This window comes from Neltuma alba, unplaced genomic scaffold (assembly GCF_004799145.2).
Source record: "Neltuma alba isolate B1F8T4 unplaced genomic scaffold, ASM479914v2 tig00006572_pilon, whole genome shotgun sequence".
NCBI classification, from domain to species: Eukaryota; Viridiplantae; Streptophyta; class Magnoliopsida; order Fabales; family Fabaceae; genus Neltuma; species Neltuma alba.
In genome coordinates this window covers 845-15180 of record NW_021634500.1, presented here as the reverse complement: position 1 = coordinate 15180, position 14336 = coordinate 845, and the positions used below count along the sequence as shown (strand labels likewise).

Below are 14336 nucleotides of genomic sequence, written 5' to 3'. Positions count from 1 at the left end.
ATAACCAGGGGTCCACTCCCACCACTTACTTCAAATAATTTCTCATGACAAAAAAAAATTCTACCACAAAAAAAAAACTTTGACAGCAGCCACCACTTCAGGGTTGGTGCTAGCGTCGGGGGCTATTTTTTGACAAAGTAGTTGAATTTTTTTTTTAAAAAAAAGGTATTCTTGTTATTTTTTAAAATTTTTAAATTTCAATTTGGGTTTACTTTTCTTTTTATCATTTCGAATGCTTAGGTGCCTAAATTAGGAAATAAATATTTCATGATTTTATTTTTATCATTTTCCCAACATAAAAAAGAGGGGGTTAAAGTGCAAATTTAATTTGTAAGTTTTTATTTAGGAACATTTGATGCCTGAAAATTTTTTTGATTACAAATTTATTTTAAAAATTTAAAATCATAACAATATTATTCTTGACCGTTAAAAATATTGATGTGAACAAGTGATTGTGCCCAAGTTCAGAAAAGTTTTTTTTAAAAAAATGATAATCTTAGGGTCGCTTAATTTTTCCCCATGTTTTGCTAAAGGAGCAGTTTTGTCTCTTGACTCTTTTTCATGTTTAAGCACGGGACCATCTTAACCATGAGTTCCTATAGTTTGACATTATTATCGTAATCCACATGTTAATACGAAGGGACTTAAAAAGGATGATTATTTACCATGGCCCACAATCACTCATTTTACACAAATACCCTCATTAGCGTTTCAGCAGTAATAATTAATTAATTATCACGTCTAGTCAATAAGCAACTATTTTTTATTTGTCTTTTTTTTTTTCAAGCAAAGCTGATTGGTGCGGTGCTCATTAAATGATTATATTTTTGTTGAATGAGTCCAGCTTAAATTTCATCTGGCTTGATTTCGTCTAGATAAATCTGGTTTTGGTCGAGGAGGAGATTGATAATTTCTTTTTCCAGCCAAGAGGTATAATTTGATTAAATATAAAAACTATTTTTTCCCCCATCTTCCTAATAACTAATCAAGTATGTTTACCGTGACCAATGTGTTAAAGTCACTAGCTATTGGTAGAAATAGTAATAGTAAAGAGCAGATTAAATTGGGGATCGATTTCTAGAGTTCAAATAACAAAAATTATTAACATGTTAATAATTCTACTAGAAAATTATTCATTCATTGAAATTTAAATGAGTTGGAAAAAATGAGTTTCTTTCCTCATATTGAATGTAGCCCAAAACGTAGGACATATGGAATTGCATTGCAAGAATTAAGGAAAAACAGCTAAAAAGAATGAGAGATTTGATTTTTTTTTTTAATATTATGTTCAAATTCCAATATTGCTCCTATTTAATACAAATAAACCATGTTAATGCTATCATACTTTTAGAGGGTGTTTGGAAACACCCAAAAATGCTTTTTTCGTAAAAAGAGACAAATTTTTCTATATATTTACTTCGTACACCGTAAAAGTACTTTAAAATCATAGTTTTGATTCCATCTAAATACTCCCTAACTAGAAAAAGATTGAATAACATGTTGATATCTTTTTCCAAGATATTATTGAGATGAGAGCGCCGAGTAGACCATAAAACAAATTCTTCTTGTAAGAGACAACATTTATGTGATTCAAGGATGTAGAGAAAGCTGGTGCAACTTTAGTAACACACGAAGTTCTTTTGATGAGACGTGTATAACGAGAGATAAATAATTCTTTACAAATCATGTATTCAGATATTTTTTTAATATTGTATTTATTAAAAAAGAAAAACAGTTGGGTCAAGTTACTATAGAACACATTGTAAAATGTGATTGAACAATTTAACATAACGATTGTAAAGAATTTAATTTAAGTTTCGTTCTATTAAAAATACGTTGAAAAATGAGTAAAACTGTAATGATTGTTAAATTTTTTAATGCATGCCTTTAAATATGATGAAAGTTTATATCTTTTTCATTTTCAGACATAGTTAATGCTTTAACTATCTTTAATTAGCTTTCATAAGATGCTTAGAAAAAGACTAAGAAAATATATATTTCCTTAGATCTTATTTGCAAGGTACTTGAAGGAGGAATTTTTTTTTAATTCTTTTAGCAAGAGACCAAATGAATTGTTTATTAGATTTTCTTTTTTTGCATATTTTACTTTATTCAATATATTAGTCTTACGCTTTTTCAATATAGCTCATCATTTTACTCATGCAATTAAAAGGAATAAATTTAAAAATTGTGTTAATTTTTATCCCTGTTGAGTGTTGACTGTGATGAAAATGCTAGAAAATATTGAATTATTTTGGTTCCTCAAATTTTGTTTACTTAAAATTAAAATATTGTTCTTTATAATTTATTTATTACTAGTATGATAGTGAAGTTTCTACTAAGTTTATAGCGTGGCGTCTGCTAGGGTTCAGTTTCTCTTCATTTTCTTAACATCTACTACTTTCCCATTGGCTTTAATCCATTACCTTAAATGATGTCATTTAGGTTGGATTACTTAGACTAAAATCTCTGTCCCCTGAGTCACGTTTTTATTTGACTCCCTGTACAATCTTTTGTCCTCACACTCAGTCATATTATCATTGTTTCTAATTAAAAGATCTTATTTATAAATTATAAACGAAATTTTATAATTATAACTAGAAATAGTATTTCTCAATCATACCAAATCTCCAAGGCCAGAGCTTCTATAACCGCTAATTCTCACTGCACACTAGCCAACGTTGGAATCTGTTGAATTTGTTGTCGAAGGCTGAAATTTGCATCGGCAATCCTTCCCTCATAAGCATATCTAATACTCCTCCGATCCTTAATATAGGATCCAATTGTTGAGTTGGTTTTGGTCCTAAATATAAGATCCATTTCTCAAATTTATCAATGTTCTCTAAATTATCCCTATGGATACTCCCTCAACCATAATCAAATAGAAGAGGGAGATGGGGTATTAAGAAAGATGATTATGGTATTTTAGAAAAAATGTGTCACTTTTCTTATAATTAACCAACTTACCTAACTTCCTTAATCTAATCAAATTAGTTAAATGAGTCTTATATTAAGGACCGGAAGAGTAGTATGGTTTGAATCAACTAGCCTAAAGAAGCTTGATTAAGCCCTTTCATTTAACAAATTAAAAACTTAAATCATTTTATTTTTTTGGGAGATCAAAATTTATAATTTAAAAATTTGAGGTAGTGAATATTGTATTCACCTAAAAATATTATATAGAGAGGGTTGGAGGAAATATAGCACGAATAGCAGTTTGAAAGCAAATCGGAGCGGGATATACGGAGGATATTAATTGTTATTAATTTAATAAAAAAATAAATTAATTCACATGATGTTTACTCATTTTGAAAGATAAGCCGTACACGTGGCAGCCCTGGAATTCGCACAACGCATAAAAGCCACTGACTCCTCGGTATAAGATCAGTATCACAAGCACACAACCTTCTCAGTTCTCCTTCCTTTTCTGTTTTCAGTCTATTTCCTCTTTTCTGCTTCGAAGGGAGGAAGTTACAAAGAAAAGATTTCATCAATGGCTTTCTCTTCTAAATTCGATGGCTTGCTGCTGTCTGCATTTAAACCTCAAAATCCCGTCTTTCTTCCTCCATCCCAATCTTTCTCCCGGTTCTCGTATCCTGCTTTTGTTAAAACTCCAAAACATTTGAGGGTAATGCGGAGTACCTCTGTCAAAGCTTCATCATCCTCTTCATCCATCTCTTCTACCGCTGTTGCCGAGCCAGAAGGCATTAAGGTTGTCTCTCCATTCCCTTCTTTCACATATAGATCAGTGTTCTGTATTGCCAACATTTCGTTTCCCTGTGTTCTAGATTGACTTGGTTCCCACAAAACCGATCGAAGGACAAAAAACCGGCACCAGTGGGCTCCGAAAGAAGGTACTCTTCTGTCTGTATTCCTTGTGAATTGTCTTTGGGGGAAAAAAAGTAATTATACTCAGTCCTAATTTCTAATTTTTTTTTTTTTCATCTCACTCTTTGGAGCCATGTTTGATTAACACAACATGTCATTTCAACTAGGTTTTTAGATTTAGCAGGTGGATATGCAAGTTATGATACATGTAATCTGCAATCTCCAAACTTTTCAAGTAGTAGTAGAAGCAAATATTGTTTGTTTCCCTTTTCATTTCGGGCAATTACGTGTATTCTGTAGGTGAAAGTGTTTCAGCAAGAAAATTACCTCGCCAACTGGATCCAGGTATGATATTTATATTTATATGCAGTGTTTAATTAAGCGATTATGCACTTCTCTCTCAATGGTGGTGGATGTATTCTGCACGTGCAGGCATTGTTTAATTCGCTGCCTCCGGAAGACTACAAGAATGGATTATTAGTTTTGGGAGGCGATGGTCGTTACTTCAATCTGGAGGCTGCACAGGTTAATCATTTTACTTTTGTCATTATTAATTCCTACAGCAATGGGATTTAAATCTTGTGATGTTCATGAGAATTCACTTCCCTGTTTTATTCTCAATTCTGTATTTCTTACGTAATGCAGATAATCATCAAGATTGCTGCTGGAAATGGTGTAGGAAAAATTTTAGTTGGCAAGTAAGTATTTTGTTTTGTGATTTTTCAAATGGTTTTGCTGTGATTCATAGGCATCAAGAAGTAAACAAAGAGATAATGGTGAATAGGAGTGCATGGTTTAATATGTGAAACTGTCTACTATCAGTTATCATGAAAGCAAAGCATCAGTTCTTAAAACTGATGATTTTCGCAAAGCTTCGTGTTTGGATAGTGAATGCTAATAGACATTGATCTCATGTAACCTCGATACTATTGTTTTAGATCCAATGAAATTTGACGTAAATCTCTTGTGAGATTAGATTTTACTTTTCTTTTAATACTAATTTATTTTCTTCAAGCAGTTAGAGTCAACATTGTTCAATTATGTTTTCTTGATGTATTTGATTTACAACCCCACCTATTGGGATAAGGTTTATTGTTGTATTTGAGTTGCAAAAGCTTTTCTGTGCAGAAACTGAAAAATATTACTCCTATTGCAGGGAAGGTATATTATCAACACCAGCTGTTTCTGCTGTTATAAGGAAGAGGAAGGCAAGCTAGTCTGACTCTATTTCCTCGTCCATTGGTTCAGCACATCTATCATGATATCAACTGCTAATATGTTCTTTGACTTATTTCCTCAAACTGTAACAGGCAAATGGTGGATTTATTATGAGTGCAAGCCATAATCCTGGTGGGCCAGATTATGATTGGGGTATTAAGGTGATTTAATATTTTCTGATTCTCATGGATCAAATGGTCATTGTTCAATTTTTATACTGGCCATCACGTTGCTGAAGTTGATGGTGTTTCTAGTTCAACAAGGATAAGTTAATATCTTGAGAACCCTTTGTGATTCAAAAGCTGCAATTTGCTGAAATATTTAATGATATTTGTTCTGTGTGTGTTTAAAACTTCTGAGACACAGTTGAATATATAGATTCTCCAAAAAAAGGATATATGGATTTTTCAGTATCTCATACATATCTAATATAGTTTTTGCAGCATGTCATAACCTGGAGCTTGTTCATGTCTATAATTGGATGTTTTCTGCAAGTCTGCTGGTTGGTATTTCTAACAAGTTCATTTGCTCTTCACCCCAGTTTAATTACAGCAGTGGCCAACCTGCTCCAGAATCCATCACTGACAAGATTTATGGAAACACTCTATCCGTAAGTATCTCCAAAATATTGTATGCTTTGCTTTTCAATTGCGAATTCATTTGGTCAAGAATTTTAATGGCTTGTTCCTATTTTTCTTGTTAGAATACTGAAGGCTGTATTAGTAATCTTTACTCTTCTTATCTTCGGGTTGTATGTTTCCTTCTGTGAAATTTGTCATGATAGATAAAGTGAATTCTTAATGGATTCCTAACACTGCCTATATGGACACTGCAATTTTGCACTTACAGTCGAAATGCCTTATCTTTTAACTTTTGCATGCGCACGCGTGCATGTATGTGATTTTTTTGTTTGTTTTGTTTTCAGTTTACTTCTATGATAGGCTATCTTCTCTATCTTGTGAAACCAACTATGGGAGAAAAGAATTTGGTCCTTGAAAATATGAGAAATGACAAAGCGAACAATTTGGTCCTTGGATCATTAGACCTCATTAGCTTTCTTTCCCAAAATTCAGCAAAATAGCTAGTCAGTAAAACTTACAAGTTATATGTTAATTCTCTTGACATCCGTAGGCTACTTGACAAAAAGACTCTTATGTCATGTGTTTATTTCTTTTGGCGACTAACTTGTACTGAATAATTTAGGAATCAAAGCTAAATTCGGCTAACAATCTAGGCACCAATTTGTTAATTAGTTTATGAACAATATGTAACAATGGTTTCAGATCCACCCCCTGCTTGATTATACATCTATGAATATTTCTCATTGTGGAATATGCTAGAAAAGGTTGCTCAATCCGACTCTATAGCAATTTATAAGTTTGAATAATAAGCTAGCCTACTACAATGTTCATCGCCTGAAGTGATCATTGATTGGAATTTCTTTCTAAAATTTATATGAAATTCTAAGAGTTGACTAACAGAGCTGCTTAGACTCGGTTCTGCACGGTCCTGATGATATACTACTATTACCCAGTGTCAATGTTCAATTTCTCTTTTTGTTAAAAGTGGAAAAAAACAAGCAGTTTCATTCAGGTATCTTCTCAATAGCACTTTTGTGGGGTATATGGAAGGTTCAAATTACACTTTGCAGATGTTTTGTTCTGCTGAGCTGTCAAACATGATATGTTTTACTATCTTAAACCATCAAGATTGCCAGTACATTTGTTCTGGTGCATCTTGTAAACTGCGGGATCCTTCTATTAGATTATGAATAATATATCTCGTAGTATACCCTGCCCCTCTAAAGGAAAAATGAAAAAGCCTCACCGTGTTGCAAGTTCTTTGTCCTGATGCGAAACAATTCAAGCTATTGTTTGAATTGGATTGGATCATCCGTTTGAAATGGGTCTGTGAGTGCATGCGCGTGTGTGCATGTGGTGAGTACATGTACAACTTAAACTTGTGAATGTGTGTTCGTGTGTGTGTGTGTTTATTTTGTCAAGCATATTGAATTTCTTACTGCTAAGGAGTACACTGTAGTTAGTCTTTACGCACTTTTGATAAACTTTGTTTCGTATTGACACAGATATCAGAATTAAAAGTGGCTGACATTCCTGATGTTGACTTATCAAATTATGGGGTTACAATCTATGGGAGCTTCACTGTGGAGGTGATAGACCCAGTTTCTGACTATTCGGAGCTATTGGAGGTGAAGATATACTTTGTACCATTATGTTTGAGTTTTTAACAGAAAATATTCATTTGTTATATTTATCAGATTGATTAATGTAAATTGGATCTAAGCATTGGTCACATTTCTTGTGCAGTCTGTATTTGATTTCCAGCTAATTAAAGGTCTTCTTTCACGGCCAGATTTTAGGTATTATCTTATTCTTGAGAGATTTTGACAGTGTTGACTTTATCTGTTTCACCACCTTAACAATGAAGTCAATATAGTAGATTCCTCAAATGATTTTTTTAATGATTCTTCTTAAAGGATTGGGCATATCCTTGTGACTTTGGCATATTAGGTTTTGGAGCTATGAACTGTTCATGTTCCTGAACTCTGTTATATATGATTTTGTTGTTGTTGTTGTTGTTTTTTTGGGGCATCTTTTAGGTTTGTATTTGATGCCATGCATGCAGTTACTGGTGCTTATGCAAAACCCATATTCGTTGATAAACTAGGTGCCAGTCCGGTATGTTGCTATTCTAAAATTTCCTTTTGGAGTTGATTTAATGTCATGTTAGTTAAAGATGTTGATATAATATGTTAAGTTTTCCATGTAGGAATCAATTTTGAATGGGGTCCCTTTAGAAGATTTTGGACACGGTCATCCAGATCCTAATCTTACGTAAGAACTTTGCTTTATTTGGTGCTGATATGTATTTAATTTCTGAAATAGCTGTTCTTGATGGATACGATGATTAAACAGATATGCTAAGGAACTTGTCAACATTATGTACGGTGAAAATGGGCCAGATGTTGGAGCTGCCAGTGATGGTATGTTAGTTTTGCATTCTGTTGCTTCAGTGATGATGTGCTTCTTGAAATCCTTTAGCTGTTCTTGCAGACTCACCTGCATCCTTAGCTTTACTGTGATGCTGGTCATCTATTGCAAAAGAAAGAACAGTAGAAAGTAGAATCTCTAAGCTAGGGAGACAATTATTTTCTTAATTGTTCATTGATTTTGGTGCTCTTTTACATTTACTGTATCTGATTATATTGACTTCAGAGTTTGAATTATATCCCTTATTATATGGTGGTCATTATTTCCTAGACAAATTAAAATTTAATTGTATTTTTTAGCATTCCATCTCTATATTGGTTTTCTGGTTAGTTGTTTATTTTTTTATTAGGTTATTACATTGCTAAAACGCTTCCCTGTTAGCACTGTTTCGGTTACTGTGGCTATGGTATGGTCTGCCACTATGTCAGCAAGATATTGAAAAGTGTAAGGGTTTTCATGGGTTAATTTCCCTTAGATTGATAGAAATGGTATTTCGGGAATTCAGGTTGCTAATATCTTGTGGAAATGAGGTTACAGATGTATTAGAGCTGATGCGCATTGTGCATGAGCTTTGGAAAGTTATCAAGAATTAATTTTGTAGTTCCAAATATTTATGTTGATTTTAATAGCACAACTCCTGCCATTTACGCAAGGTTTTGGCTCATAACTTTGTCAGATACATGTGTTTCGGTCTTTCAGTGAAATTTTTGTGATGGGTTAGCAAATAACATACTCCGCCTAGTTTGCCTATTGCAATTAAGAGGTAGTTCTGCTCATGCAGCCTTTGAATGCTTACTTGGGTGTTTCTAATTGATTCCTAAGGTTGTGAGTCTAATGCTAGAATTGCCTCATGTTATGTAAACTTCTATGCACAAGCTGCCAGAAAGGAAGCCAACAACATCCTTCCTACCAACACCAAAACACTTTTAGATTTTTTTACTTACCTTGCTAGATCAAACATTTATTAAGAATGAATTGTTTGTCTTAGTGTGACCTCTACACCATGAGGAATTCCTTCCGCGATGCTGCTTTGTATGCCCCAGGTCTTATGCTGAGGCTGCCAGAGATAATCATTTGATATTATCTTGTGGAAACAAGTAGCTAGGCTTAATAGGTTGGAAGCTATTTTAGGAGTGAAACTACTTGATTGTAGAAAGTCGAATATTGAAAGATAGAGCAACGCTGGATTACTCAATCACGGATTAGCTGTTCTTTGGTAAAACCCTATAAATCTGTATTGTGTGATGTAGCATATGCAAAGAGAATGGAGGATATGGAACAAATAAAATCTTTTTATTTCTCTGGTAATCGTAGGGAATAAGACAAATGTGTCTGGGGCTGAAGACACGGCAAAGGATCAGAAAATTTAATTTCATATAATCAGCTTCTAATTCCTGAGGTTATGGTTGTCAAGTCATGAGTTTTTGCTCCTAATAATACCCTAATAATATTTTGACTAGTTACAGTTAGAATAAATGCTAGATTTCAATACTTTCCCTCAAGTTGGATCATTGATATTGATTGTGTCCAACTTGCCAATGTAACCATAAAATGTATGACAACGTAATCCTTTGGTAAGGATATCTGCTACCAACCTTTTCTTTGATGAGAACCAGTCACGCAAATAGTTCCTCCTTTGGCCCTTGATTCTGTCCACTGAAGTGGATTGAAGGAGACGTTAATAGCTGTTTTATTGTCACAATGGAGTCTGATGGGAAGTTCCGTTAAGACTTGTTGCTCCTTTTTTTTTTTTTTTTAAGTCTTTTAAACCATAGGCCTTCATGCCTTCCTTGAGCTACAACTCTTCCTTTGCACTGCTTGTTACCACCCTATGCTATTGCCCCATATAGATGTGCAGTACCTAGTGGTGGATCTTCTATCTTTGGTTGATTCCACCCAATTATCATTTGCAAATTCTTCCACATTAGCTTGTTGTCGCTTTTAGAACAATAGACTACCTCCTGGAGAGCCTTTCAAGTACCTTGGAACTCTATATGCTGTTTCCGATCAAGCTTGCTTTGGCGACTGCATGTGTTGGCTAACCACATTCACAACAAAGGCAATGGCATGTGCTTCAAAAAAATATTGTCTCCCGAGTTTATCTATCTGTTTCTAGATTGGTGCTTTGGACCAGTCAAAATAGCGTGTTCTCCACTTAAGTCAATTACTTGATTATTTCTAGCTGATTTTGGTACATGTGTAAGCCTTTATTTGTGGCATCTAGCATTGGTTTGCGGGATGCAGAAAAAAGTAAATGATTCATAAAATATTTTCTCTCTGCTTTTAGGCTTTATCCTCTATTCGCCAACAAAAGATAGATCAATTTTCAAACCAATCTCTAGTATTTCTCTCTGTCAACAAGTTCCCCGTGTCATTGAATCTCTTCCTGGCTTCTACAGGTGTATCACCTGGCTTGCAACCCAACAGTCCTCTTTCAGTCGTGGGGTCGAGGGTGCATTTACTCTGTTAAATACTAACTCTCTTATTTGATTGGGCAACTTCCATTCTTAGGAAATATCTAATCTGACCTAGGTCCTATATCCCAAATCCAGACGCAAGAACTTCCTTTAATCTTCCCATTTCTTTGATGTCATCCCCTGTCAAGAAAAGATCATCCGCATATACTATGAGGATGGTCTTCATTCCTTCCCTCTGCTTTATATGCATAGCATGGTCTTTCTGCCCTTGCTTGTATTCCTCCTTTCTCAATGATCAATTCTTTTAATTTCTGTGTAGGTGATGGTGATAGGAACATGATTTTAGGAAGAGGCTTCTTTGTTACACCTTCAGATTCTGTTGCGGTCATTGCAGCCAATGCACAAGCAACAATCCCTTACTTCAAGAAAAGTGTCAAGGTATGAAGTTCATGCATATATATATTTTAAATCAAGCATTCATCTTATAGAAGAGGAGAACATTATTGTTTTTTCTGCAGGGTCTTGCTCGATCCATGCCAACTAGTGGTGCTCTCGATCGTGTTGCAGAAAAATTGAACCTTCCTTTCTTTGAGGCATGATTTTTCGTCACCCATTTTCTCAAAATGGTCCTCAATGAAGTAGCTTTATTTATATTCATATGCACCTTTCTAGTAACCGCATGGATGGGCCTTCTTCTGTTCAGGTCCCCACTGGCTGGAAGTTTTTTGGAAATCTTATGGATGCTGGAAAATTGTCAATTTGTGGAGAAGAGAGCTTTGGAACAGGTTCGGATCATATCCGTGAGAAGGATGGCATTTGGTAAGTTTCCCCCACGTATTTTTGAAGTCTATATATGGGAAGTATACAGTTTCCTTATGCACAGGTTGTCAAGCATGGTGAACTAGGCTTACTATTTCTTAAATAGGTGAACTATACTATAGGTTATCTTCTGGCATTTTTAAAAAAGAAAATTATATTTTTAGAATTCTTGTTACATTTTAGAAATTTCTATTATACTTTCTGGGATGTTATCAGAATTGTGCAAGACATTGCTTATAGTAGTAACATTTGCGTGCCATCTCTAATTGTTTCTATATTACAGGGCTGTATTGGCTTGGCTTTCTATTATTGCACACCGCAACAAAGACAAGAAACCAGGGGACAAATTGGTCTCTGTATCTGATGTTGTAAATGAGTATTGGGCAACATATGGTAGAAATTTCTTTTCTCGCTATGACTATGAGGTATGCTGATCATAACTGCATTTTAAAATTGTATTTGCAGTATTCATGTTTTAAGAAACTTTTGGCTCTCTAATTTTAGTGCCTTATAAACCTATAGGCTAGCTTAAATTTGATGGTTCATTTTCAGGAATGTGAGTCAGAAGCTGCTAACAAGATGATAGATCACCTACGAGAAGGTATTTCTAAGAGCGAGCCAGGTGACAAGTATGGTAAGTTGCTACAAGCTTTGTTTCTCAATCAAATGACCTCCTAGGTATACTGAAGTTCTAGAAAGTGCTATTCTGCAGGAAGTTATGTCCTCAAGTTTGCTGATGATTTTACATACACTGATCCAGTAAGTTTTGATAATTTATCATGCTTATTTAGCAATAAAAAATTATGTTCTCCTTGAACTTATTTATGGTTTATTTAATTGCACAGGTAGACGGAAGTGTGGTATCAAAGCAAGGTGTTCGGTTTGTTTTCACAGATGGATCAAGGATTATATATCGATTATCAGTATGTGATTCCGTCTTCTCTCCACCTTGTCTCCTATGATAATGATTCAGTTCTTGTAACTTGAGGTCCAATGAAAAGTAGTGATGTCTGTTTTGTTTTACAGGGTACAGGCTCTGCAGGTGCAACCATAAGAGTTTACATCGAAAAGTTCGAATCAGACCCATCTAAACATGATGTGGATGCTCAAACTGCCTTAAAGCCGTTAATAGGTTACTGCCGATTACCAGGACAAACTACTGTTTAATACGTTTACTCATTCGCTTTCTACATACTCAGTTGCTCTCATTTTTGTGTAGATTTGGCTTTGTCGGTGTCAAAGCTCAAGGAATTCACCGGGAGGGAGAAGCCAACAGTGATCACATAATGCATCAAGCGTTTACACTCAGTTACATGTCGTCCTACCAGGCTAGCTGTCTTGCCTTTTCCACCACTAATGCGTTAGATCGGTCTTTCAGTGTCAGCTTTGGAATGAGCAATTTGAAGCAAGAGGCAGAATAAGTATCAGGCGCTATTAAATTATAATAATATCAATAATGCCAATAAGAACATTGGTTCCCAGCAAAAGGAGCTGATGCATTTTAAAGTTTTGTTCAAATACCTGGAATGAGAACCTGTAGTTATAGAAGGAACTACATGTTAACATGTTTTTGCTAGTACAGTTGCATCATAAACAGAATTCTTTTATCACCTGTGAACAATATAGTGTTTTGTGACATCCATTAGAGCAGACACTCATTGTTTCTAGTCTGGAACGACTTTGCTTAACCTTTTGTAAAGCATAGAGAGAATTACTATAAGGTCTCAAGGAAGAGATGTAATCACTATAATGTCACTACAATTGAACATGTAATAACAACTTTCTGTATAGGAAATGACAAGAAGTTCATGCTATTTACTTGTCATTGTGACTTTTTAATAATTACATTGGACCTCATAATAATTGTCTCCATATTTCCGAGGAGAAAATGAACACCTTTGTGTTGACTTGCGAGATAATGCGAGTCTTTAGACATATACTGGTGAGGATAATGAGTATGTTATCTTAGTGAGGAATAAGCTCAAGTACAGTAGGGTATGAAAGGTGCTTTCGACTGAAAGAGGGAAGAGCACTGAGTGGAAGATGGAGTGAAGCAGACAAAATTCCAAGTATTTTTGCTTTGGTCTAGGTAGAGGTCTAGGATTAGGATGATTACATGAAGACACGGAGAGGGGGCTATCAACTGAACAAAGGTAAGTAAAAAGTCACAAAAGGAGGAAGTGGCTTGATGTTGTAACTGAGGTGAGACATGGAAAAGCAAGGCCATTGGTGAGTGATCTTAGATCAGCTTTCCATAAAGGTTCAAGGGAAGGAGAGCCTATTCCATCTTTCCCTTCCCGACCGTCCTATGTGGGAATTGAGTGTGTATGGCCACTCCATTGAATGTCAGAGACAGGGTTGCACCCCTGATCTCCATTTGGAGAGAAATTAAGCACGTGTGTGGCATGTGAAGGAAAACGAAATTCAAAAAATAATACTCTCTTGTTTTAAATATAGGAACTAGCTTATAAGTTTGTTTTGATCTTGAACATATTGTTCGTCTGCCTCAATTTCTTTAGTCTCCTATATTTATTTTTTGAAAACTCATTTTATTAATTGCATGCATTAATATTTGCAATCAGTAGGTCTGCTCCCAATTTAAATGGTTCAAAAGAGTACTTTAGGAGAATTAGCTCATTTTTCACCAATAACTTCACTAGTTTTTAATTAATTAGCTTTTACATTTAGTACTATTTATAATTCTTACAACAAAATTTATTTTCTAACTAAATTTTATGACTAAATAATCTCTTCTAATTAATGAATTTTATTAAGAATAATTTTGAAATTTTAATAGATTAACTAATTTTAGTTCAATTTTTTTGCCAACGAACTAATTTTAACTAAATTATTCCATATAAACTTGTTAACTCATATGAAGTTGTCAATAAGGTGTGTCTATAAATTTATTGTTTATATTTTAATTTTTTTTAAATATCTAATTTACGTGTTCTAACTTGAATTAAAAAAATATATTAAATATAAATTTTTTTAGCTATTTATAAATCTAGAAATATTAATCCTTAATATGACACTTCTATAC

At 34.3% G+C, this 14336-nt stretch overlaps 1 protein-coding gene across 1 annotated transcript; it reads left to right on the top strand.

Moving 5' to 3' along the window:
* The first annotated feature begins 3415 nt into the window (after positions 1-3415).
* Positions 3416-13111, top strand: LOC114750630 (phosphoglucomutase, chloroplastic-like). The gene is made up of 22 exons (XM_028939223.1): positions 3416-3712; positions 3789-3854; positions 4129-4173; positions 4261-4353; positions 4474-4526; positions 4985-5036; positions 5139-5207; positions 5588-5656; positions 7133-7255; positions 7374-7426; positions 7667-7745; positions 7837-7901; positions 7983-8050; positions 10794-10912; positions 10993-11067; positions 11178-11293; positions 11577-11718; positions 11846-11927; positions 12006-12052; positions 12139-12216; positions 12320-12425; positions 12513-13111. Exons 1-22 carry the CDS (start codon positions 3494-3496, stop codon positions 12578-12580), a joined length of 1887 nt encoding a protein of 628 aa, XP_028795056.1. The 5' UTR covers positions 3416-3493; the 3' UTR covers positions 12581-13111.
* The last annotated feature ends 1225 nt before the right edge of the window (positions 13112-14336 follow it).